This window comes from Trichoderma breve, chromosome 2 (genome assembly GCF_028502605.1).
Source record: "Trichoderma breve strain T069 chromosome 2, whole genome shotgun sequence".
In the NCBI taxonomy this organism is placed as follows: domain Eukaryota; kingdom Fungi; phylum Ascomycota; class Sordariomycetes; order Hypocreales; family Hypocreaceae; genus Trichoderma; species Trichoderma breve.
In genome coordinates, this window is record NC_079233.1 from 4,325,563 (window position 1) to 4,351,187 (window position 25,625).

Genomic DNA, 25,625 nt, shown 5'->3' on the forward strand with positions numbered 1-25,625 from the left:
CACGAGTCAACGGAATACGATTACAAAAGTTATCAACACCAACCGCTTAATGAATCTTTGTAATTAATTCTGCTAGTCAGTAGACCTTTCGTATAATTTGTCAAGGGCGTAAGCACAGCGGCAGTCAATCAGGAACAAATGGCGAAGCTTCGCTTGTAAACCAGTGAGACATTGGGTTAAGCCGTGAGCACGGCAAATGTCCTTCACCAATTCCCCGCTACCCTACAGGATAAGAAGAAAAAGCAACAAAGTCAATAGGTGGCATGCGTAGCATTCACTAGTAATAAAACGCCCGTTTTTTTTTTTTTTTTTTTTTTTTTGGTTTTATCACAAAAGAATACTCTCGCAATTTTGTTTTTATTTCTCGCGAGGGATTGGTCGAGATGAAAACACCATTAGGTACATTTGTTTGCGAGCATGCTCTGCAGATTTAGTCTTCGGCCAATAGATCAGTCTCCGATCTGCAAATAGCCGATTGCCTCGGGAAGAGAAGCAAAAAAGAAAAACATTCCCAGAGTTGCAGAATGGTATGGTGCATCTGCATCGTGACTATACATACAAAAATGAACGGAAGCTTCATATCCGATAGAAATGACAGCTTGATCATATGAAAATTGATTACAGAGTACAACCAAAAATAGATAAAAGAGGCAAAAAATGAAACTTGACGAGAGTGGGACTCGAACCCACGCGGATTGCTCCACCAGGAATTGCTGTTAAGGTAGCCTTAACCTGACGCCATAACCAACTCGGCCATCTCGCCGATTTCATATTTGACCCTCCTTTAAAGTAATATATATACTGTACATCTCCTCCATGAAAAAAAAAAACACCAGACTGGTGTGCGAGGATACGGTATTTCTGGATTCGGCCTTGCCGGAATTCTTTTTAAAGACCTTCTTCAAGTATAAATAAAGTGGAATTTCTTTCATATAAGCAAAGAGAGACAAATAAGCGGCAAAATAGATTGATCGACACAACAGTAATTAAAGAATAATGGTCAGAGTAGAAGAAAAACTTATGGTCTTGGGTGAGCTTCAAATAGGTATGTACTGTGAAGCACGTTGTAGTACATGTGTAACTTGAGCTTCTAGATACAGGTAAACAATTTCAGTGTCTAGACGATTTGACCAACGGTTTCGCCAATGGAAAATTTTGCCACAGTTGCCATGTATTTAGATTATTGGGAATATCTGTGAGAAGTCGTAAATACAATAGTCTATATAGCGTCCTAAAATCGACCCCATATTCTACTCATGAAATGGTTGTCGTTGCCGTGAGATACCCGAAATACATATAAGGGCTTGACTATTCTACAAACTTTGCATGTCGTGCCTTTTTATGCCGAGTCTTTGAAAGCTCCCAGCTTGAACAGCTTCTTCGCATTATCCTTTCCAATCTTCCTCACATCCTCTGCATTCTTCAAGGTAACTCCATCATACCAGTCACAAGCGTCGCCAAAGGACTCAAACGGGTAGTCAATTGAGAACAGGATGCGGTCTGCACCTCCAAGCTCTGTGATGCAGTACTCCAACGTCGGTGTTGAGAAATGACCGCTAGTGGTGATCCAGATGTTCTGGGCAAAGTATTCTCGAATCGTCTTCTTGCAATCCAAACCCAGTGGCTTCTTAACGTCCTCGAACCAGTGGTTAATTCTCCACAGGTCAAAGGGGATATGCTCTCCCAAGTGGCCAATGATGACTTGGAGCTTGGGATGTCTGTCAAAGACACCGTTTGTGACCATGCCTAGGAGATGCAGGCTCACACCCTGAGCAAAGCTGAGCGGAGGTCCAATGAGCCACTTGCGCTTGGCCCAGAGCTTGTCGTGAATAGTTCCAGTGGGATTTCTGGGGTGCAGGTAGAATGGAACGTCTAATTCGGTGACGGTGGACCAGAAAACATCCCACTCAGGTCCATCGTAGAAAACCATGTCATCTCCATCGGCACCAGCTCGCTGTGTGTCATTGACAAGTGCGCCCTTGAAGCCCAGTTGGGTTACACATCGTTTTAGCTCTGCCGCTGCTTCAGCAGGATCATGCATAGAGAGAGTGCTGAGTTTCCGTTTAGCTTCAACCAAGAGATTTGGAATGTAAATGCCATTTGCTCAGTACTTACGCCAAGGCGCCAAATCGATCGGGGTGGTCCTTGATGGCGCCAGCAATGTAATCGTTTATCTCAACGGCAAATGCTTGTGCTTCTTTGCTGTCCCAGATATCCTGTACACCTGGTGCTGTGTAAGAAAGTAATGTGTAGCCAACGCCATGCTTGTCCATATAGGCGATGCGTGTGTTGGTAATATCTGTCATCTCGTGTGCGTGTTGATCAGGGTTGACGGCGAAGAGCGAAGCCCACCACCTCGTCTTCTCCTGCATGCGAGGTAAGGCGAATGCCTCCTCAAGAGCTACTTTGCCGAGCATGTTTGCGGGTTTAGAAGTTGATGAATAGGGTAATTTTTAAAATTATATTAATTAATGGGGAAGAAGTGTTAGCTGTAGATGGCAACGACAATGAGGAAATGGTTATTTGCCTGAGCAAAGAATTGATTGGGGACCGAGTATAAGTAAGAATCGGCTCTCCTACACTCGTCGGCCTCGCGCATTATTGATTAACTTCCCAACCGCATTCAAGATCTCAACACGACACCCCTCATCTGCTGTCCCTCTTCCGCCGGCGGCTGAAGATCAGTCAACTCAATATATTGGCGGATGACGTCCCTTCCTTGGGTGTAGAGTAGCCCCATAACCCATCAAACAGATCGAAGCTAGGAGTAAGCTGAGGGGCTGTGGTGGATTTCGGCCCCGGCGATGCTCTTCCCGCGCCTGAACTAGACCTTGAGGAGGTGACGGAGCGGGCGGCGGTGGGTATCAACGGCTAATGAACTGGAGGTGATTGGTTCAAGGCAGAAGATGCGGGGAAGAGCACCAAAGGGACGATAACCGCACAGTGTATCTTCTGATACAACTGTTGGCGGATACAGTCACACTTTGATAGCCTTGATAGCTTGGTGAAGCACGATAACCGGCGTCTCAATCCTATCAACTCGCCGGTCTTGGAAGCTCAACCGCGTCATCACTTGGTGTACGCTGTGCTAACTAACGGTGGACGAATTTGAACAAGAAGTTGGAAAGCCCTTGTGTCTGGGGGATCCCCCCTGTCTCACAATGCTCGCAGAGCCCCGAGACACGAGTCAAATTACACATGATGAGCCTGTGGTGGCCTGTTGTCGCGTACGACCCCTTCAAGTCATTCTTTCGTACCCAGGCTAGAGCGGATAATCGCTAGCCACTCACTGTCTTGGTCTATCGAATTCCCGACATCAAGATGCCGCGGCCAAAGGTTCACCCAAGTCAGCGTCAGCGTGCCGCTGAAGCATGCAACTTTTGCCGCGCGTCCAAGAAGCGGTGCAGTGCCACAGTCCCTTGTACTGCCTGCCAGAGACGCGGCATCGGAGACTCGTGCTATCTCACCCATCGGCCGCGAGGCTCCAGGAGGGTTCCGCCTCGGACAAGGAGCTCGGCCCCGGAGCAGGCCCCGACCTCACCGAGCGGTGGAGACGGTATCCCGGATAGCCTAGATGCCTCGCTGGACCAGCTTCCGCAAGAGTCTGCATGGAGCCGGGCCGGGTTTGGTCAGGCTATTGCTCCGGAGTGGTGCCCGGAGGATGATCCAGCTTCTATGGACAATGATGCAGATGCCGATTACCAGCCGCTTACTCCGTCCGATTCCCGAATAAGCATGTCTGATGTGACCACGAACAGATCCGCACACCCACCGACGCAATTGCCAGCGAGGCCGGGGTCTCCAGCTCTAGAACCGGAGTCGCATGCCCGGATGCTACTGAATCTACGAGGGGAACGAGGTAAGGCGTCATATCATCATCTAAGCACGTTATACATTCATATTCATTGCGAACTAATCCCGGCATCCCGTATAGTCTATATCGGCGAGGCTGCATCTCTATCGTTTCTTCAGCTCATCAGAGATACTGTGACGGCTCAAATTGGGCCCTCCCAATTTTCTCACAATGAGAAGCGTGATAGTATGCTAGAGACAGAGCCCTCGGCTGTTGACTCGAATGGTTTAGAGCCAGCCAATTGCAATATAGACTTAGAGGGCAGTCTACTCTACGCCCGCACCTTCGAAGCTGCTGTAAGCATGGCGACAAAAACTCCAATCTTTTACTTTCTACCGACAGTGCTAATCGTATATCAAGACTGGTGGGCTTCTAGATATCTTTGGGTCAACAGAAATAGAGGATATTCTGTTAAAGACTGGAACCGATGGGGCTCAGTCTCTCAACCCATGCCAACATGCCGCCATTGACCTTGTGATAGCCATCGGCGCTCAATGCAAATCTCCAATGGATGCGCAACAGATCGGACCAGCTTATTTTCGTCAAGCACAGCAGCGTGCATTCGCCGGCATGCTAGAGGATCCAAATATTGACATGGTTCGTGCCTTTCTTCTAATGGCCTTTTATATGCTTGGTCACTGTCGAAGAAATACTGCATTCATGTACTTGGGGATTGCATCGCGAGCTGCAGTTGCTCTTGGAATGCACAGCCCACATTCTTACACGGACTTGAAAAATCCATTGTGCCAGTTGAGGTAGGCTGACTCTGGTGAAGCTTCTTATTGCCTTCTAATCAAAACTAACGAAGCTACAGGCTGCACATTTGGATGAGTCTATGCGTCTTGGATATGCTAGTATGCTCTATACTCGGGAGGCCACCTGCAACTGCTGGCTTGAGGGCGGAACTTGATACTAGCATCATCGCCTCATACCAGCCGTTAGCTTCGCGACCCGATTCACGCACTGCAAGTCTGTTTGCGTCGTACAAAATACTCACAATCATTAATGAAAGCGTCGATGCCCTATACGGGAAGAAAGTTGTGTCCACAGGGATGGTGGACTCCTATTTGAACAAAATTGAAGACTGGAGTAAAGGTCTTCCCAGCTTTCTCCGTAACCCTCTGACATCTAAGGGCTCTCCGTCGCAAAAAGCCGCCACGGACAGCATACACGTCGCTTGCCTCTACTACTTTGCCATCACTCTTGTCACTCGGCCTATACTTATATCCAGGCTCACGTCTCGCCGCAATTCTGCGACACCTTCGTCTTCACCCATGGCATCCGCCTGCCTTGATGCGGCAGTATATCTAGTACAGACATGCTCGGAGGCACACAAGTCAGGGTTACTGCTTGGCAATATGTGTATATTAAAGTAAGTTATTTGTGTGAGCACAGTTAGATCAAGAGCTAACAACTAGAGTTAGGGCCTTGATATTCGCTGCTGGGCTTATCCTTGGATTTGACATGTTTGCGAAAAGAGAGCTAGATTACGAGGTTGAAGTAACCTTCCGCAGCGCCAAAGACGTCCTCGACTTCTTGGGCATTCAAAGCCCCCAAGCCAGCCATTACTCAGAAATTCTAGGCCTTCTATCCAATGCAATCACGAAACGACGGATGAAACTGTCTTCACGCCCTCGAAGTAGGTATGTTGGAAAGTTGGTATCTTTTAGCGACGGAGGAGACTCTAGTCAAGACAACATCACGAACGACAATGAGGCTATGCCTCTTAATAACACTGGAGGGCTTTCGGTTTCAGTTGGAGAAATTGGTGGAGTCTGGAGCGCCGATCTACCTGCGCAATCTGCAGAGATGGATGAAGATATGTTACGAGGATGGGATAGTTTGGACTTGTCACAGTGGGATAGTTTTCCCTTTTTCAACCCAAGGTCGTTCTGGCCCTGAGAGGGTAGCATGGTCGGTGATTATGACGCACTAATGAGACATTTATTCTCAAATTTCAGCTGCTCCATATTCTGGAGTACAGAGTTGCTAATATGTAGATTCAACCAAGTTCAATTAACACAATTTTCAGATCTTATGGACGTCTCTGCGAATTTCCAGCATTGCACGCCTATGCCAAGTGTCGTCCACAGTGCGTCGGATAAAGCACCTCTGAATGCTGTGGCCAACACTGATAAGCATACCACAAGTATGTATGTTGGCCGCCTCCGACCATCCAACAGAGCGCTAATGAAGTTTCTATGACAAAGTATGCTGAGGAGTGACGGCTCTTGAATACGCATCGGTATTCTATTGTTCGCCTACTAAAACAGTAGAGGTGTATAGCCCCCTTTCTCTGAGGCTTGTGCCAACCTTGATGCGGCTATAACACCTGTCCATGTGCAAGGGGCATAGCCGACAACATCCGCGATAAGCCTTTCAGCTTTCCCCAGCTCGGCGTTCTATCACAAGGCACTGACGTGAATGGCGGCAACAAGGGAGAGATAAGGGTGAGAGATGTTATTCACGTCAGGCGTTCGCAACTTGATCAGTGCAGAGTCCTTTTCCGCTCCATGGATGACCGTGTACCCGTATCAGAGGACATGGGGATAGATAAACTTCAGCTTCACCCAACACTGCCTTTGTAGTTTTAACTCTCAAAATATACTCGAGGCAGTCACTGCTTAGCAGATACAACTACACTGTAATATCATTTCTTTTCTCTTTACTCTTCCAAAATGGGCTCAAATTTCCCTTCAGGCTGGAGACGTCTCAGTGTCGGAGTTGTCGGAGGTGGTATCGGTGGCATGTCCGTCGCCATTGCCCTCCGTCGCGCCGGCCACGATGTAACCATTTACGAAAAGCACGACTTTGCAGGTGAAGTCGGCGCCTCAGTCTCATGTGCTGCGAACGGCACACGCTGGCTTCACGAATGGGGAGTCGACGTAGCGAAAGGAGATCCGGTTGTGTTGAAGAAGTTGATCAATCGCGATTGGAAGACGGGCGAGCCAGTCAGCGTTTACGATTTGGACGACTATGAAGAAAAATGGGGATATGTTTATAACATGTTTCACCGACAATACATGCATGCTATGTTGAAAGATTCTGCCTTGGGAGAGGGCAAGGGGACACCAGCGAAGCTGGAAGTGAACCACCAGGTGAGTATAATGATTGATTATATTAGAAAACAGGTGGAAATGCTAATACTTCCCAACAAAGTGTCAAAATATTGACATTGATGCGGGCAAAATTACGTTCACCAACGGAGTTACGGCTCAGCACGACCTCATCGTCGGTGCAGACGGCATCGGCTCAGTTGTCCGCAGCGAAATTGGGATCCATCCAGCGAAACGACCATCGGAGCAGAGTTGTCTCCATGCCAATGTCACGACAGAAGAGGCTGTCAAGTTAGGGCTTGTTGACTACTCACAGCACGCCGCCTTAGAATATTGGGGCGGCCAAGAGGGCAAATGGGACAAGATTGTTTTGTCGCCGTGCAACGGAGGCAAGCTTCTGTCATACTACTGCTTCTTCCCTCGGTCCGTGGGCGATTACTCTACCCATACTTGGGGAAATGATGACAGGCCGGTGGAAGAATTGCTTGCGCCGTATCCGAATCTTGATACACAAGTGCTGTCACATTTGAAGATTGGAAAAGAGATCCGGCCGTGGCGGCTATGGGTGCAGTGAGTATATGATATGGCTGAAACTACCTTGACCAGTCCGCTGACTACTATGGCATAGTGACCCTTATCCTTTTATCCACAAGAACATGGTCTGCTTGTTGGGTGATGCAGGACACCCGGTATGAGTTCACTTTCTACCAAGAATGCAGTTATAGCAGAACTAACATAACATCAGATGATGCCCCATCAGAGCCAAGGTGCATGCATGGCCATAGAAGACGCTGCTGCGTTGGGAATTCTCTTCAGCGAAAAATACTTCAGTGGAGACATCGGTGAAGCCCTGGCGGTGTACGATACAGTCAGACTCCCTAGAGTGACGAGGGTACAGTCAGCCGCCGCAAAGGCAGCATACAACATTAACGAGAGAATTGGTGAGTCGAGCTGATCCTTGTCGCTTGATGTCGAGAGTATTGAAACTAAGAGTTGTCTAGGGTTCTCACAAAATAAGAACATCTCGACATACAAAGTTGAGGACGAGAAGAAGAAGCTGACCATTGAAGAGATGAATGCGTAAGTCAAATAGCACCAAACTGCGGTATGAGACTGATGGCTAATAATGATGAATCAGATATGACATGTACAAAGATATTGAGCAGTCTCTGGCAGAGAAGCGTGGAGCTGCATTCCGTGAAAAATACATTCATGGACTGCCAGTTGGTCTTGAGCTTCCAAGTGGTATCATCATTGGGCAAGAGGCATGAGATTGTATCCTTGGAGTAAAAAATAGTTGTAGTACTGGCTACAGTAAAATTGTAAATATTCATTTAAATATTCAATTGCTTACAAGAAAACCCTATCTTGAAGCGCAAATACTTCATGGTGCCGATCTAGCTATCGAGTGTGTATACCTCTTCGATCGCGCCGTGCAAATAATGCTGCTTTCTCAACCAACCATTTCAAACTACATCACCTACAATGTTTGCTATGCACACACGCGTATATGTATGCATATGTCTTTATGATATAGCATGCAATAGACCCATTATAAGCAGTAGAAAGAAGTTTTTCATTCATATCATATGAACGGTATCTGATAAAATGTAATGAATGTAATGAATGACATGAGTCTCGCATAATATGGATATTGGTTCCTATATAAAGAGATACAAACAAACGTATAAAGCTACAATCTTAATTCTCATCCAAATAACTTGCATTCATATCATCATTAATTTTTCTTCGCCAGCTTCACATTGTACTCCAGATCCCATTCCGCTTGTGAGTCTCCCGTACGGGGTTTGAACTCAACAGTCAATCCATCCTTTACCGCGAATACGCTGTCATCTTCGAGATACTTGGAATCCTTGTCGAATATTTGAGTAGTCAAGGGGCTATATCCTTCTGTTTGAACCTGTCATTCCACGTTAGAACTACATACAGTGAGTAACGAAGTAAGGCCTCTTACAATGAGATGGATGTGTGCGGGTCGGAACTCGTGGCGATCCATAAGCTTCAGTAACTTTCCTGCAGGACCATCGAAAGGAATCTATTCGCTCAGATTAGTATCAAAATTTTCTCAAACAGGTTCATCTGTTTCCCCAGGGGATTCTTACGGGATACGGTGTCGGGCGGAGGCAGTAAAATGAATATCGACCCTCTGCATCGGTGATGAACTTGCCGCGCAGATTGCAGTCAATCTGGTCGTCATCCTGCTGCTCATATAGACCTATTTATTTCACTCATGATTTAGCGAATATCCGCTAACAGATTCCCGATCAGTGCACACATACCATTTGTTGAAGCCTGCCAAACATCCACTGAAGTGTTTGGGAGGGGTTTGCCCGTCTCAGCGTCCGTCACTTGGCCATGCATGTAAGCTACCAAGCCATCCTTGGGAGTGTTGAATGTGATAGTAGTGCCGTTCTCTCGGATTGGCGCGTCAGCACGCCAAAAGGGCCCAAGAATGGCAGACGATGTGGGTGGCTTGTCTGTCTTGCTGGCTTCTCTGTATGTGATATCATCAACGAGCCTAAAATGTATTGTGTCAGCTCTTACATCAAAGACAAAAATCTCTAGCAAAGCATCATGACAAGCCACATACGATTCCAGTCCAATGACATCGCACACCAGCTGTCCCTCGTTGCGCTTATTGTTGCTCATCTGGCCTGCCCAGTTGATCATTTCCACTCCCGCCAACCATTCCTCTGTCGTTAGATTGACCTCGCGCGCAAAATCATGAACATGCTGTATGAGAGCAGACAAGACGGTCCGCATCCTGGGGGTTGTGTTTGGGCCCATAGCTTGAATAACATGGCTAGTGAACTCCTGGCCAAGGCCGCCATCAGTTGATTGAGAACCCATCTTGAAGATTTTGCTGATGTTAGATGTAGTTATTGATTAATTCTGTCGGTGTTGTTGAGTTGAGAGGAGAATTGAATGCTGTATGACGGGTTATTATTGTCTGGTTTCAAGTGGTGATTGTCAAGCCTGGAGTTCGACCTTATAACTTGAACTCACGGCTATCCGAAGCGATCTGGATACCCGTGCTTGCCGTCCAATTAGTAAATAGACAATTATCAAATAATGCATAAGCCAAAAATGACGCCTGTATCGTTCGTTTTTCTCGTTCGTTTCGCCTCAGCCATGCCCCGAGTCCTGTATCCGCCTCGCGGGGTTCCCCCGATCCGAATCCGAATGTGGCTGCAGTGTCGGATAACATCCCGGATTCCCTAATACTGGATGGTTCAGAATCTCCCCCGCAAAGGATGAGCGCTAATAAGCCGCTCGGCAGCGGATCAAAGTCCCTAGAAGCGTCTGTAGCCCCTCACAGGCCGTGAATTAATATTCGATTCAGGTTGAGTTGTCGGATAAGGGTCCTAGTCCTGGTTGATTGGCTTGGTCTCGTGAGAAGGATGAAACTCCAAGCATAGATGTGCGCTTACGCAATCTGTCTACAGTGACAATGCAGCATGAGGGTATATTGAGATTATTTTGTCATGTAAATTGCTTCATCCATCTATAGTCTTCTAATAAACCCCATGGAAATCTACTTCTACTACAATTGGTAATCCTTTTCCTCGCTCACTTCCCATTTCGCTTCATCCGAACCGTTCGGCCGGCTTGCCCTCCGGAATCCCAATTCTAAGCCCTCAATCTCCGCCACCGGCTTCACCGCATGCACCTCCGCCTTATACTTGTCGGCATACCACTTATCCAGGTATTTTGGGTTCTCCACGAAGTCGGGATACACTTCCCGCATACGCCGCAGCACCGTCCCCGAGATTTGGTCTACGCTATTATGGTAACGTAAAGCGAGCACCTCTGGACCCATGGTATCGCGAAGTTTCTGCTGAACGTGTTCCGGTAACAAGCCGACTTTGAATAAGAGTAAATCGTAATGTAGGAGGCAAACTTTGCCGTGCCAAGAGCCTCCACGAGTTGCTCGATGGTAAAGGCCGATGAGTGCTGTAATGGCGCCGATACAGCCGGTACCGTAGTCTGAGATGGGAAATGGGGGCACCATGGGTTCATTGACACCCATGAACTTGCCTTGTTCCCACGCAATGCCCGTCACCTAAAGTTATTGTGTCAGTAAACTTATGACTGAGATATCGGTCAGATGGAGTAATGGGAGAATCTTACGCAGTCTGAAATCTGCTGCCATCCAGGACGAGAGGCCCACTCGCCCTCGTATCCAAAACAATTCTCATTGACGTAGACAAAACCTTTGCCTCTCTTGATCGCCAGCTCTGAAAGTTGCTTGGGACCGTATCCCAGCTTTGCAATCGCTCCAGGACGGTATCCGTCAACCACAACGTCGGCCTCGGCCAGAAGCTTCTCAAAAGCCTCTCTTCCCTCCGCAGACTTGAGATCCAAATCCGTCGCTCGCTTTCCCATGTTTCCATCCACCTGGAAGAAGGGCACATCGCTGAGATAGGGAGCTGTTACTTTAATGACTTCGGCGCCATATTCACCCAAAATTCTCGTGATTGTAGGGCCAGCAATGATTCGACATAGCTCCAGCACTTTGATGCCAGATAGAAGTCGGTTATCCTTAGTCTGGAGAGGTATTTGTGGTGTCTTATCTTCTAAACTCTCAACCGACCATGGCGGAAGCGACATGTTTGTTTTGCCCTGTGACTCAGGTTAGTATAAACCGCCCTGGCTTTGATCCCATCTTTCCAAAATGCCGACTTACGTGCGGAGTTTTGAGAAATTCAGCATGTGTATATGCTTTGATCCCAGCTTGTCTATTCTGCGCATTCAACTCCTCTAATTCATCCACCGTAAATCTCTTCACCGCAGATTCAATGGTTTGCACAATATCCTCATGTGTCGCCAAATCAGGCCGATACGGTTCCAACCCAATCATTTTCAGCGTCGTCGACGCTTCCAATGACCCATGGATGTGGTAATACTCATTAGGGTTTTTGGTGGCATACAAATTGGCAGACATGCGGCGATAAGGATCAGACTGTGCCTGCAGAAAATCCGTGTCTACATTCGGCGAGAGTTAGCAAAGTCTGCAGCTCACATAGATTGATACACACAAACCTTTTAGCATGCTCTTGACTCCCTTATCAAGCTTTCCATATCCTCCAACTCTAGCCAAGTATGCCTGAAATAGGAAAGCTGTCGTCTTTTCAAGATCAACCACGATTTTTCTCTCAGGGACCTGTCCATCTTGCCGCGTGTCTGCGAGGAGGGTTGCGACGGATGCCTCAATTGCCTTGAGTGCTGCTGTTGTTTCCGTTTCCTTGAATGGAATAGGAAAATAAGGCTGATCTCGTTCCGCGGCAAATTGGACATATTCCGCCCGGCTCGCTACTCCAGCAGGTAAAGATATGGGATCAAATTGATTGCAGAGGTACTGCAGAATGGTAAGGGCCTCTTTCTTAGAGGAGTAGGTATGTATTGATGTCCCATTCATGATCGCGGTAAAGGGCCAATACTGCTGACAGAACTTTTGTTTCTCGTAGTATTAATATATTGTTTTGAAGCGATTTTTATAAGTCGTAAACGCCGTTTGGTGGTGCTAGTAGTGATGTGCAAATGCCCCTGCCATCAACTCTGTGATGGAGATGAACTAAACGGAAATTCGCTGTCTAATACCTAAGCTTGACCGAAAGATACAGATAAAACAAACCCAGAGAAATTATTACTTGGGAGATTCTCAGCTGAAAACTGACGGATCCACGATAATGAATTTGCCGCTCAATACGCCTAAATTCGTCTTTGCCATCTCGGGATCCCGTATCCGATTCCCCAAAACCCGGACTCCGACACTCAGTGGGGCCGCGCGCCCTTAACCGACACCTTCACATCTTCAAGAACATCTTACATCATGGGTCTCCCCTCATGCTGATGGCTTTCTGCACAATTATTCGTTATCAAGGTCGGATATCCATCGGCGGAATCAACCAGCCCGAAAGATCTCAGTGAACCGCATCTATCCGCGTGAGTCCCATCCGCCCATCTCTTAACCAGGGGTAACGCCCATCCCTTGTGCATGCCAGATCAAGAGTTGAGGCGCTCACTAGCTCTATTTTCGCAGGACTACCTATTCAATTGAGAAGGCTATTCGTTGAGAGAAATCCCGAGCCATGCCGTTCCTTAAGTTACAAGACCGAGGCCGGCAACTGTACTACACCTTGAATGCGCCTCCAACTACAACCTCATCGTCTGACAGTATAACAAACATCGTCCTCATTCATGGCTTGGGTTCCTCGAGCTCTTATTATGCTCCGGTTATCCCGAAGCTTGTAGATGCAGGATACTCCTGCTTGGCACTGGATTCTCATGGTGCGTGCATTAATTCTTTCATGCATTGTGGCCTCTTTACTATGCGCTGCTTCTAACTTGACACAAAATTACAAAGGCGCCGCATTAACTCCATTGACTGGTGAGGGCGGCAGCCTCAATACTATCATCGATGATATTGGTGCCGCTGTATCAGCTCTCAATATCTCACCCAGTCGCACCGTTATAGTGGGCCATTCCATGGGAGGAATTGTTGCTCCTGAAGCCACTCTTCGCTACGGATTTGCTGGCACTGTTCTTTTGGGCCCTGTTTACCCAAACGAGACTCTAACTAAAGTGCTCCAAGATAGAATTGCCAAAGTCCAACAAAGTGAGAATATGCTAGCCTCTCAGCACTATTTAATGCGCTGAGTACACATGTGGTTCAGCACTAACTGGCTAATTTTCCTTTCTTTAGATGGGATGGATCCTTTGGTAGATGTGATTCCCATAGTTGGAACGGCATCTTCATCTACACCGCTGCAACGCGCCTTCATTCGTACTCTCCTCCTGGCTCAAACTCCAGAAGGTTATATCGCGAACTGCAAAGCCATCGCATCTGCCTCAGTCCCAGATTACGCGAGCATCAGTACCCCTCTCTTGCTCGTCAACGGTGCTGAAGACTTTGTTTGCCCGATTGAGCTCTCACAAAAAGTATTTGACAGGTATGTAATCGTATTTCTTCCATATATGTGGCAAACTGCTTACTCGCTGCAAAGCTGGGGCTCCAAAGATAAAAAACTACAAATTCTCGATAAAACTGGCCACTGGTACTGCATTGAATCACCGGAACAAGTTGGGGACGCTATTGTTAAATTCGTGAGCGGCATGAAAACTGCGTAATCTCTGTAAAGTCCATCAAAAAGAGTAGTATATATGCACCCAAATATGTTTCATACATACATCAAGAACAGAGTCTAGTACCTCGGTCTAAATTTTCGACTTTGTCTGGCGGTTATACAGTGCTCTCAGATCCTTTCTCAGGATTTTGCCTGTAGGACTTCTAGGAATCGCATCAATAAAGATTACACCACCCCTTAGTCGCTTATGGTCCGCGACTTTGTTTTTAATATAGTCAATAAGTTCGCTCTCGGATACCTTTCCTTTCGCTGCAGGCACAAGGGCAACGTATGCTGTGGGCACTTCCGTGTCTTCTCTATCTGTGCCAATCACTGCAGCGTCAGCAACGGATGGGTGTGATGTTAGAACGCCCTCAAGCTCGGCTGGGGCAACCTGAAGTCCCTTGTATTTGATCAGTTCCTGTAACATAACTAGTCAGATTCTTGTCATGCTTCTCCATGAGGTTGGAAGGTCAAGGCTCGCCTTCTTTCTGTCTACCATGTATAGAACATCTCCTTCCATTTTGAGAATATCGCCAGTCCGGAACCATCCATCAGCGGTAAAGGATGACTTATTGGCTTCGGGATTGTTGTGATACCCTTTGGTGACCATTGGACCTTTTAGCAATGCCTCGCCTGGTTCTCCCTCCTTGACGTCGTTGTCATTCTCGTCCACAAGCCTTGTGGACAAACGAGTTGTTAGCTTTCTTTCATATAAGCCTTGGTTAGTTGTATTGTTCATACCTTAGGCTAACGTTTGGTAAGAGTGGGCTCAAGCTCCCCATAGTATCCTTCCGCTCCGGTGGAGTATAAGTGACAGCACCAGTTGTTTCACTTAATCCCCAAACTTGATAAACAATGCCTTTGAGCTTCTTGCTGGCCGACTCTTGTATTTCATAGCTCATCGGCGCTGCAGCAGCCGTAGCATACTCAACGGTCTTGAATTGGTCCTTGACAGCTGGATGCTTTGCAATCGCCATGTATATAGGCGGTACAGAGAAGAAGAATGTCAGTTTAAGCTCCGCGAAATATCGAACGAAATCATCAAAGTTAAAACTTTGCATCCAATATATGACGGCTCCTTCGTAGACACAATTTATGAAGTAACTTTGCAAGCCAGCGATGTGAGCTGGGGGCAGATGGCCGAGCGTGGACCTGGGGAAAGACATGCCCATTTTGGACCATGATTCGCGGCCCATAGTGCTGGGAAGATAGCATTCAGAAACCATGTTCATGTGAGATATGAGGACGCCTATGACAGTTAAATATCCTTCCACTATCGCGAATATATATCCATCTTACCTTTTGGTAGCCCAGTAGTACCTGATGAGTACATAATGCATACCTTGCTCTCTTCAAGCTCTTTCGGATCAGTAATTCGTCTCCAGTCCAGTGATCCTTTGAAGTCGCATGCCGCTGTGCCATCGGCGCTCACCAACTGGATCTCTGGGTATGACTTCAACACGAGAACATTTCTTTCAGGTAGTCCGGCATTGCGAGCAGCACTCAAAGCAACACCTTTCACATCTTCGCTGCATACAACGATCCTACCAGGTCCGTCTTTGATCTGTCTTGTTAAGTCTGACACCGTGGAGGAAGGCGACGCGGCTGAGTAAATGCCATCTGCAGCAAGCACAGCATAAAATATGCAAGCTAGCGCAGATTGCCCAGTAGATATCGTGACAACCACGTCTTTTTCAGACCCATCTTTCCCAATGCCGAATTGATGGCGAAGGAAGTAGGCGAATTGGCGCGTTAAATCGCGAGCGCGTGCCTTGGTGATGACATGAGAAGGGTATTTAGCCTCAGCAAATATCGGCGCGTCTTCTTTTGCTTGGGATTCTTCAAAATCTGAACAGAACGAGTGTCAGTTACTCAAACCGAGATGAGGGCTGTGGCGCTGTGAAGAGGTGGAAATGGCATCATGCGGAGTAACCATTGTTAGCATACCGAATAAGAGAGTAAGAAGATCCAGGTTTGGAACCTCCATCTGTCTTGGGTTTGAGTATATCATGATGAATGAGCTGGACAAAGTATATGGAAATACGTGTTTACGAATCAATTCGATCTAATCGCCTTCATACAAATACTAAGGTTGCAGAAGGGTGCGTCACTGTATACATGTACGTTGGACGCCGCAACTCTTCCCCTTCCTTCGCTCAATCTTCCCAGCCGCCACTGTCTCACAAAAGCAAGCCGAGGCCCATGCAGCTGAAAAGCAGCGGCCAATTGATTTAATACACTTATCAAGGTATCTTTCTCCATGTATTGTACACTAAATGCGGAGTGTCGGATGCGGTTGGTCAAGCGCATGATCAACATCCTTGGCCCCTCATTGTCTCTTCTGCAAGTTGGACAAGCTACGCCCAATTCGCTATTCCAGTATGCAAAATAATCGAGGCTAAATGCATCTACAAGGGGCATGTCTGGGGAATTTACCCCAGTGAAGCGGGGAGCGGACACTTCAAAGCTGCCGTAACCGTAATGCCACCTGGAGATAGGGAGGTGATATTTTCCTCGTATTCTTACTTACCTGTATTTTGTCTCTTCAGTTCACTCCCAGGGATTTGAGACGAACAAAGTGACAAGGCAATCTTTGGACAAAGCCTTCCTCCACTCGTATATCCGACACTATCGCTACTAACCTGAGTCTAACAAGCCCCCTTGCCCCATTCTTCAGCCCGACGCAGCCCGATGCTATGAATTGATGTGTTCAAGCCATCGCTCATTTCAAGAAGCGCGGATCATCGAAGCCTTCATCAAGCAATCCTGCCAGCTCAATAACACGCCGCATGGGATATTGCTATCCAGATACATAATACAAAACTGGCCTTTTTACTCAGCGCTCTTTTATACTCCTTGGCTGGTAAGAAATTGAACCTGGAGGGCCAACGTCGATCAAATCCGCTCTTCAACTAGTCTTGCGCTAGCTCTTATATAAAGTGAACTATTGCGACAATTCCCATCCGAACCTGCTACAATGACTCCAAGTCATTAATCTTCCGTAGTATAGTGGTCAGTATGCAAGCTTGTCACGCTTGAGACCCGGGTTCAATTCCCGGCGGGAGAGCGCCACCCTTACAAAGGGTTCTTTTTTTGTCTATTTCACCTTTTATTTTTCGAGAAGATGAATCAGTCTTCTTTTTTTTTCTCTCGTTTATCCTAATAATAAACTGTCTCTATTTATGAAATCTGTTTAATCGCTATTGGGTATTTGTGCTCTCTAAAAGGATCCTATTCACATCATGCCGATCAATCGCCAAAGAAAGAAAATAACTGCAGTCTTCAACCAATTCAAAGAATCAATTTTTCTCGCACCATCTCTTTCTCAATGCGCTTTCCCACTCCCCAAAGTTCTTCACCATGCCATCGATCCATAGGATTTCTCCAGTGTGTAAAAATTGATTCAGCGGCGGTATCGTAAACCACTCATGGTCACTGCGGCAAACAACATCGAGTTTCCGATCGCCAGTCTTGTTCCCAGGCTGCTTGATGATTCCATTCAAGCACTTCTCACAATAAGTGTCCACACAGAATTGGCACAGATAGAAGTTCTCAGACATGGAGATGTTGTTCAAGCATTGGGCGCATGCTTTGTTGACTGACTGGATATCCGGCAGCTTCGGCTCGACCCTTGTACGTACAGGAGAAGCCAACGGCGTGGTCATGGCAGCAGCTCGGTTGACCTTTCTCATAGATCGGGCCAGTGCTTGCGCATTTTCAGCGTCGTTGGCTGCGACAAAGATTTGCAGCAGGTTTTCTACCGCATATCGGTCGTTGCGCGGCTCATCATCGAGTAAAATGTCGAGGCTATTGATGACCAGGCTTCCCAACAACTGCCGGGCCTCGAGCTCCTTTTTGAGGAGACGATAGAACATTGCGAGGTATATAGATGCAATGTTGACATCGGAGCCGTATTTGTCCGCAGGAATATCCAAATTCTGATGCTTGCTTTGCTTCTCTTGGACCTGCTCTAATTTCTCCAGCCACTCCATGGCTTCGGGGGAGGTGAGGTCCGTCTGAAGGATCTTTTGCTTATATAGGGCAGACAGCTTTTGGAAAGAGGTTGCATGTCCGTGGCGCGTTGGAACATTACCGCGCGGTCTATATTCAATCAAAGAAATCTGCTCAAAAATAGCAATCGACTGATCGAGATCGCGATTGTACGCGCAAGTGTTCCCATATGCCAGACGCAGATAAAGAACACCCATCTGGTTGCGCGTAGTGTGAGCAATCTCAATGGCAATCTCATATTGGTGTAATATGAAATCTACCTCCCCAGTCTTACAAGCTGCTTTGGGAATCCATTCCATGGTAAGCGGCTTATCGCAATTTTCCAGGAATAGATCGGTTAGCAAGCTCGCCTCTTTCTCCTTGGTGGTCGTTTTCTTCGCCAATTCATGAAGCAGCTTCATCATTTCAGAGTGCAGATTCTCAGTTGCTAACATCTCCAGATAAGCAATTTCAGCCTCAAAGTGTTCAGAAGCGTTCAAATTTGCAGCTGGCGAGCTGTCGATTGCTTTGCGGAAGTACTCAAGTGCAGGCTCTCTTTTCCCAGTCATGTAAGAGCAGCGTGCAATGAGCAGATAATCTTTGTACAGCCGCCATTTGCTGCTGGACAACGCATAGCCTTGCAACGCTCCATCTTGAATGCTTTTCTCTTCAATCTCAGCACACTTCAGAGCCTGAGCCAAAGCCTCGTCATATTGCCCATATTTGGACAGGCAGTAAGCAATGCGTCCGGCGGTTCCGACGCTGTTGTGATCTAATTCAAGGGCTTTGTTGTAATGAATCAGGGCATCACTATAGAGCCCCAGCATCAGATATGTACTTCCGAGTCGTCGGTGCCAATGCGCTGTTTCGGGATAATTGGCCCATTCGATGGCTTTCAACACTCTCTCCCTAATTGGCGTTCCGGACCAGCGACTCTGCGCTTGAGACCACGACCGTTCTTCGCTCATAAATGCCACATTTTGGACAATCTTGAAACAAAACAGTGTCGGGACATATTTGTAAAAGTCTGCACAAAGCCATTGCTTTGCATAAAATCGACCGATTGCTTGACATATTCCCAAATCCTCTTTGACCGATTTGGCCACAAAATCTTTTGCTTCAGTCGTGAGGCTCGCAAGGATCTCGGGATCATTGAGCCATTTGCGAAGGCCTTGGATATTAGAGTCGGTAAGCACCTCCAGTCCTTCGTTATTCTTCTCATACATGGTGCTCCAGTCGTATATGATGTCCTCGACGGTAAGCATGTTATATATACTCATTCCAAGCTCCTTCTTATGTTCTGATGGAACACTTGCAGGATCCAGTGCTGTCAAATGTTCTTGCCAGTACCATGCAGCATATTGTTTTATAGCTTCCTTGCCATGATCCAGCTCCTGGTTATCGAACCACGACCTATCGTTAAAGATTCTCAGACAAGTCTTCAATACACTGATGCGAGCCTTCATCATGTCAAATCCAACCATGACGCCTCCTTTGATAGCATGAACAGTGTTTTCATTGCCATCACGGAAGAACTGTCTCACTGATGTGTGAGAGAAGGTTACATATGTTGTCGATGGGTTCGACCGAAAATCGACTTCGTTGGAAACGTCAAAAACTCCGGGACTTCGTGCTGGGCTGAAATGTCGGGTCGGGCTAGATGGTTCCGCTGCAGGCGGACTGGTCGAACTGCTAAAGATGCCTCTGCTACCAGGGCTACCTCTACCAGCAGGACTGACTCTTCGACCTGGGCTGCTTGTATCGGAAGAGCTGAGGCCTCGAGGACGCGGGCTTTCATTCCTATAATTTCTATCCGGATACACCTCCCGATGCGTTCTAGCAAAATCTTTGAGCAGATCATCTGTGGTTAGTCCATCTTCACGCTCAAGTGCAAAGAAGCACGAGTATTGGCCTCGCAATGACTCCTCAAGTCGCAGGGGAGGATCTCCGAATTTCATGATGAGCGCAGCTTCCAATTGCTCCAACGTGAGTGATTCTTCGGCACAAGACACCCACTGCAGCATCTCGTTGAGGTCACGAGCATCCTCCTCCGATATGGTGACAGAGAGATTGGCGAGTGTCTCGTTGAGCATTCCGTTAATCTCCTTTGGATAGGATTTCAAGCTTTTAAGGATCGAACTGGGGTGTCGCTTCTGATTGATCTCATTGAGCATAAACTTTGCTAGAATGAAGAGGCCGTCGACTTGCTTCTTCATAGACTCGATAACTTCTTGCTTGAAGTCTTCCGGAGATCGACTGAGTATCCTTGAATGACGCACACCTTCAGAAATGAAGGCGCTCACATCATCCGCGATGCGATCCGGTGTCACGTAAATCGTTGTGAATACCTGGCCAACCGCATTCGGATCCAACGCAAAGGACACTATGTCTGCCAAGTAGGACCTTCCAGTCAAGGCGAATTGCAATTTTGAAGGCTCAGAGTCATCTTCGGGGGCAAGCAAGGAGAGAAGCTGCTCGATGTCACTCTGTTCCGCCTCGTCAATGCCGTCAAGAAAGATATAAGTAGTCTTATCGCGAGTATCATCCAAGAACGGCTGTACAAAAAGCCTTCTGAACGCGCTAGGCACCGTCTTGATATCGTCGCTGCTATGAAGCTGCCTTGCAAGCTTTTCGGCGTAAAACGCATCGGTTTCGCTAAGTTGATATGCGACATCGCGTAAAGCCTGGAGCACGGATCTTGTCTCGGGATCATTGGCGGAGAAGAAGAAATATCCTAGCTGTGGGAGATTCTCGAGGCCCCATGTAATAAGTCGTGATGTTAGGAAGGATTTGCCAGTGCCTTAAAGTAGGAAAAGTTAGTATAGGCAATCGTTGTTTTGTAATCAAGTCGTAAGGACGACTTACCAGGATTACCGCACACCCATAGATGGCGAGTCTCGCCCTGAATCCAAGACTTCAACCCTTCATCTTCCAGCAGCCAATCACCAGTACCTTGGACTCTATACTTGTTGAATGCATTGTACGAGTCTTCCGCATACGGAGTAGGCTCTAAGACCTCTCTCAATCTGTCTCTGTAGGAAAGACCCCCATTCTGTTGCTGTCCCAGACGCATGTCCAGAATATTTTGATTCATCTGTGCGACGAGGTTCTCGACTTTGTCTGTCTTGAGGTTGAGTTCGGCAACACCGCCATAAGTCTCTGCAATGACTTGCCGCTCCTCTCCTAGAGTCAGGGCATTGAGCCTTTCTAGCGCTGGTTGAACAGGACTCTCGATCCCAACGAGCTTTTTAAAGTACGCCTTGAACCTTCCACTGCGCGCGACTTTGGTGGCGATAACGAGAACCTCGAACAAAGTTGCCAGGATAGTAACGAGTTTATCACGCAGTGCAGGACTAAGTGCGTGGTTTAAGTAAACGTCCAACCTCGATGTGAAGTCCTGTCACGCATTAACGTTACCGTCAACATGCCACCTAATGTGTCAGAGCTGCCTTACCTTGAGTTGATCGAATAGTTCTAAAATGGAATCGTACATGGAAGAAACATCGTGCGCAGCGTTTATGAGATACATGACAGCGGCAAAGATACCCTGTGCCGGCGGGAAAGCTTCTGAGACTCCCTCGGCAACGATGTCTCCTATCAACTCTACCGGTCTCAGAGTCACTGCGATGGCATCGAAGATACTCTGGCGCTTTTCTCGAAAGTGGCTAAACTGGTCATTCTGAGTGATCAACTGCTGCTTTAGATCGGAGATGTTCTTCATCGGTGGCTTCAGAAACTCGTCTAGTGTTAGGCCTTTGTCGGTTGGGTCTTTGAAGAGCTTCGCAGCATCCGCCAGGATGGCAGCAAACTGCGTCTCCATCCCCGGCGACTTCTGAGATGGCTGCTTCTCATCAGCACCCATCTTTGCGATCATGATGCTGTTTCTCCCAGCACTATCCGTCGCATACGAAGAGTTGGGTATTTTAAATGTTCAAAATCTCATTTTCACGACTTTGGCTACACCAGCGTTTAGTCACTCCGCCTCCTGTGGGGGGCAAGACGTGCCAGTAACAGGGGCTCAAGAGCCTCAAGTGACAGACTAAACACTTTCTCCGCCTCACTTACGCGCGCTAGATACCGAAAAGCCATCGACCCGCATGCTGATCCATACCTAGTCGTTTTCGCGGCGGGAATCGTCACCTGCGCAGGGGTTACCAGTTGCTGCGCCGTCATCGAACCTTTCGACTGCTACCTAGAAGAGGCGGGGGCTTGCTACATGTATGTATCCGTCAAAGTTTCAAATTCGGTGCTTCCACGTTGCATCGGGAATAGGGGCGAACTCGCTGGAGCAGGTCAAATGTGACCAGCTGCCTTTCTTAAACTCAGGGCTCGCTTAATGCATGTACAATACTGGGCTGTGCTTGGCAGATCTTGGCCACCAATGCCACACACGTTGGGGTCAGTGTAACTCCTTGGTGTCTTTCCGAGTGGAACTGGCTCTCTCTGACTATTACATGTTACAAGGGGGTTTGACTCCTGCTGCCACCTGATCATCCCACTATCCACTCATGTCTAAGCGTGTAAATAAGCTGTACATAAACAAGGCTAAAGGGCGATGACCAAGGCGATGCTGAAAGTGGGCGCGAGAAGCCCACGTACATGTATTCAACAAATCCGCCAATTGCTCCTTGCCACTGCTCTAGCATTGGTACCTAACGAGGCGCGGGGCGGGCCGTTGGTGGCATTTCATCCATTGTCTTACGGAAATACAATCCATAGGATTCCAAAGCCGTCTGCATGTGCTTTTCGGTTGTAATGCAACTCGCATTATTTTAAATTAGCTGGCTGATTTTATTTTATAGAACGCTAGCTATTTCTATTAGAAATGAGATTATGAATATAACTATACCGTTATATTCGACCATTTCCCCCACATTACTACTTCAGGTAAAATAGTTCCCCATCCAAATGAACACAGAGAAATGTAGTAGATGGTTAGCTTCACATACGCATCTATCATTCTTCTCTTTTATGGCTTTTTAAAAGTGACACTTTCTGTCCCACCTCGCACGGTGAAGGTAATTTCATTACCGGACACTATGCAGTCAGACATGTACAGTAGTCTTAAAAAGTTGGAATTAGGCTAACTTACGCTCAACATCTAGGAGCTTTTGTTCTGGAAGAGTATAAGATTCCGTGGGGAAAAAATCGCCTAGTCTCTTTCGATCAAAGTCGTAAACCGTAACGTAAGGAACAAAAACATTTTCAGACCCGAGATCCCTGCTCATGGGGGGATCCTGGATCCAACTCCACTTGCCATCTTCATAGACAGTAAAGGCGATTGTACCTATAACTTGCAAGACAGAATCAAATTGAAAACGAACACCTATATAGTCGTCGGTGTTTAAATGCGATACCAGTGTTTCGTGGCGAGCTTGGAGCTCGGTCTCAGGAATAGGCTCTCTATTGATATTCGCCATTGCTGTACTCAAACTTGTTTAGGTAGAAAATAGTATGTTTACCCAGAGAAGAAGGGGATGTCCAAGACATATATATATATACTGATTCGGTCTAAGACTGTAGGAAGCATACTTACCCCTCCAAAAGATGTGGGAAATGGGCACCGTATTGCTTGCTGGCAGTTCTCTTTGCGGAGGTTTGGGGTTGGCGGAGGCAATCTCCATGTAGGTAGTTATTTCTTATTGGCGGTCTAACACCGCGCGCTATCGTAAGAACAGCATAGATAACACGAATATAGCTAGAACAGAGAAAAGTTAACAGCTGTCATCCAAGTACAGTTTAGCCGCCATGTACAATACCAAGCTGAAGGTGACGTGGTGCCCCTCCGGATGCCCCTCTAGAGCGGCTGAAGCCAAACTTCACGCACATACATTTGAATGGAGGATTTGACTGGGTGTTACGACCCGACTCTTGTGGTCGCAGCAATTCATGCTCTCAGGAAAGTGGCGAAACCGGTGAGCTCGGTGAGAGGGGGATTCGAAGAACACGAGCGGTCTGACCTTTGTGACCGAGACTTTGTTCGACAACTTGTTAAAACCATGGCAATCCGGAAATGATGGGGAAGCACAGTGTTTCATAGTATATATTCAGCTTACAAAGCCGACGATCAAGGAATCACCTCATTCGATCACCAACGGAATGACAAATCAACATGAACTACAGTATTCACTATGTAGACATAAAACTACATGTATTTAACTGGCGTAGTAATTCGTTGTATCAAAGATGCAACCGCGTACACCAAGAAGCCACTTCAAACGCTGTGTATCACATTTTGGCGCCTCATTTACCGCACATACAAAGATTATAACTTACCCACACGGAGAAGCCGCAATGACCTCGGTTACCTCTCGCCAAGCCTTTCGCAGGACAGACAATTACACCCCAGGCAGCGCCAAAGTGAAGCTCATCACGGAGGACTTGCCCCTTCCTCTCCACCCAACCGCCGTTCTGATCAAAGTCCACGCCGTCTCTCTCAACTATCGTGATGCCAACATCGCTAATGGCGGTAACCCTTGGCCGGTCATTCCCAATGGCGTGCCTGGTAATGATGCGGCTGGCGAGATTATCGCAGTAGGCGATAGAGTATCGCTCGTGTCCGTAGGAGACCGAGTAGCCCCGATCACCGACACCAAATACGTTAGTGCTCGCTCGACTGAGCGATCTTGGCTCGCGGCAAATGAAGATGGCACCCTCGCAACACATCTTGTTTTCGATGAAAGCCTTGTTACGCGGCTTCCTGAACATTTAGACTGGGTCCAGGCGAGCATCATTCCTTGCGCTGGAACAACCGCTTGGTCTGCACTCAAGGGTGCCACCATGGGTCAAACCGTTCTAATTCAAGGTGAGTCTTTGAGGAATTTATGTTGTCCGGTGGCTGACAATATCCCTAGGTACTGGCGGGGTTGCAACTTTTGCTCTGAAGCTCGCCCGAGTGTCTGGCCTCAGGATTATCCTGACCTCTTCCAGTGACGAGAAGCTCAATAAAGTTAAGCAGCAATTCGGAAAGCCTGAGATCCAGACCATCAACTATAAGACGAATCCAGAGTGGCATGAGGAAGTCTTGAAGCTCACCAATGGCATTGGTGTCGATCTTGTTGTTGAGAATGGCGGCAGCAATTCTCTCGTCAAGAGCATGCTATGCACCCGACGTGGTGGTATTGTTAGTCAAGTAGGCTATCTTGGGGGTTCAAAGCCCGAACATCTGAAGGAATTCGTTTCCACCATCATCGACCGCAGGCTGAATATTAGGTCAGTAGTCTCTCTCAAGTCCACATAGTTCATGGGTGACCTAATCATGATACTAGGGGAATCAACTGTGGCTCTAAAGATGATCAGGATGATCTCATGACTGCTATTTCAGCTTCGAAGATGACCTTTGAGGATATCATTGACTCAGTATGGCAATTTGACAAGTCAGAAGAGGCGATTGAATTCGTCTGGCAGGGTAAGCAACTTGGGAAAGTTGTTATTAAAGTTGGACTGTAAAAAGCACGCATACTCCCTAGGGATATGCTGCTGAAGCGGCGGCAAGATGAGGTTATTCTACCCGCTCGAGTATGTTAAGAATTTTCTTATATTCATTCCCTCGTACTATTGTAACTGCTGTATTCC

The 25,625-nt window shown here is 47.3% G+C and overlaps 10 protein-coding genes across 10 annotated transcripts; 4 read left to right on the forward strand and 6 right to left on the reverse strand.

Annotated features, from left to right (window-relative positions):
- Positions 1-1,339: 1,339 nt before the first annotated feature.
- Positions 1,340-2,417, reverse strand: T069G_03533 (amidohydrolase domain-containing protein; the record flags this gene model as incomplete). The annotated part of the gene is made up of 2 exons (XM_056170743.1): positions 1,340-2,051; positions 2,116-2,417. 2 exons carry the CDS (start codon positions 2,415-2,417, stop codon positions 1,340-1,342), a joined length of 1,014 nt encoding a protein of 337 aa, XP_056031635.1.
- Positions 2,418-3,321: 904 nt separating this feature from the next.
- On the forward strand, positions 3,322-5,755 carry T069G_03534 (fungal specific transcription factor domain-containing protein; the record flags this gene model as incomplete). The annotated part of the gene is made up of 6 exons (XM_056170744.1): positions 3,322-3,859; positions 3,935-4,149; positions 4,214-4,608; positions 4,668-4,744; positions 4,796-5,225; positions 5,278-5,755. The coding sequence occupies 6 exons, from the start codon at positions 3,322-3,324 to the stop codon at positions 5,753-5,755; spliced, it is 2,133 nt and encodes a 710-aa protein (XP_056031636.1).
- A 776-nt stretch (positions 5,756-6,531) lies between these two features.
- T069G_03535 (FAD binding domain-containing protein) lies at positions 6,532-8,180 on the forward strand (the record flags this gene model as incomplete). The annotated part of the gene is made up of 6 exons (XM_056170745.1): positions 6,532-6,951; positions 7,013-7,479; positions 7,538-7,598; positions 7,655-7,850; positions 7,911-7,989; positions 8,048-8,180. 6 exons carry the CDS (start codon positions 6,532-6,534, stop codon positions 8,178-8,180), a joined length of 1,356 nt encoding a protein of 451 aa, XP_056031637.1.
- Positions 8,181-8,647: 467 nt separating this feature from the next.
- T069G_03536 (dioxygenase domain-containing protein) lies at positions 8,648-9,780 on the reverse strand (the record flags this gene model as incomplete). Its single annotated transcript, XM_056170746.1, has 5 exons — positions 8,648-8,830; positions 8,885-8,965; positions 9,033-9,145; positions 9,210-9,448; positions 9,521-9,780. 5 exons carry the CDS (start codon positions 9,778-9,780, stop codon positions 8,648-8,650), a joined length of 876 nt encoding a protein of 291 aa, XP_056031638.1.
- Positions 9,781-10,474: 694 nt separating this feature from the next.
- On the reverse strand, positions 10,475-12,349 carry T069G_03537 (coA-transferase family III domain-containing protein; the record flags this gene model as incomplete). The annotated part of the gene is made up of 4 exons (XM_056170747.1): positions 10,475-10,993; positions 11,062-11,553; positions 11,618-11,916; positions 11,974-12,349. The coding sequence occupies 4 exons, from the start codon at positions 12,347-12,349 to the stop codon at positions 10,475-10,477; spliced, it is 1,686 nt and encodes a 561-aa protein (XP_056031639.1).
- A 673-nt stretch (positions 12,350-13,022) lies between these two features.
- Positions 13,023-14,061, forward strand: T069G_03538 (serine aminopeptidase, s33 domain-containing protein; the record flags this gene model as incomplete). Its single annotated transcript, XM_056170748.1, has 4 exons — positions 13,023-13,221; positions 13,298-13,549; positions 13,637-13,883; positions 13,938-14,061. 4 exons carry the CDS (start codon positions 13,023-13,025, stop codon positions 14,059-14,061), a joined length of 822 nt encoding a protein of 273 aa, XP_056031640.1.
- Positions 14,062-14,148: 87 nt separating this feature from the next.
- On the reverse strand, positions 14,149-16,071 carry T069G_03539 (AMP-binding enzyme domain-containing protein; the record flags this gene model as incomplete). The annotated part of the gene is made up of 5 exons (XM_056170749.1): positions 14,149-14,478; positions 14,542-14,737; positions 14,802-15,309; positions 15,360-15,908; positions 16,008-16,071. 5 exons carry the CDS (start codon positions 16,069-16,071, stop codon positions 14,149-14,151), a joined length of 1,647 nt encoding a protein of 548 aa, XP_056031641.1.
- A 1,288-nt stretch (positions 16,072-17,359) lies between these two features.
- T069G_03540 (tetratricopeptide repeat domain-containing protein) lies at positions 17,360-21,924 on the reverse strand (the record flags this gene model as incomplete). The annotated part of the gene is made up of 3 exons (XM_056170750.1): positions 17,360-20,850; positions 20,916-21,447; positions 21,505-21,924. 3 exons carry the CDS (start codon positions 21,922-21,924, stop codon positions 17,360-17,362), a joined length of 4,443 nt encoding a protein of 1,480 aa, XP_056031642.1.
- Positions 21,925-23,019: 1,095 nt separating this feature from the next.
- On the reverse strand, positions 23,020-23,470 carry T069G_03541 (uncharacterized protein; the record flags this gene model as incomplete). Its single annotated transcript, XM_056170751.1, has 2 exons — positions 23,020-23,087; positions 23,143-23,470. 2 exons carry the CDS (start codon positions 23,468-23,470, stop codon positions 23,020-23,022), a joined length of 396 nt encoding a protein of 131 aa, XP_056031643.1.
- Positions 23,471-24,344: 874 nt separating this feature from the next.
- Positions 24,345-25,499, forward strand: T069G_03542 (zinc-binding dehydrogenase domain-containing protein; the record flags this gene model as incomplete). Its single annotated transcript, XM_056170752.1, has 3 exons — positions 24,345-24,855; positions 24,905-25,262; positions 25,319-25,499. 3 exons carry the CDS (start codon positions 24,345-24,347, stop codon positions 25,497-25,499), a joined length of 1,050 nt encoding a protein of 349 aa, XP_056031644.1.
- Positions 25,500-25,625: the final 126 nt, after the last annotated feature.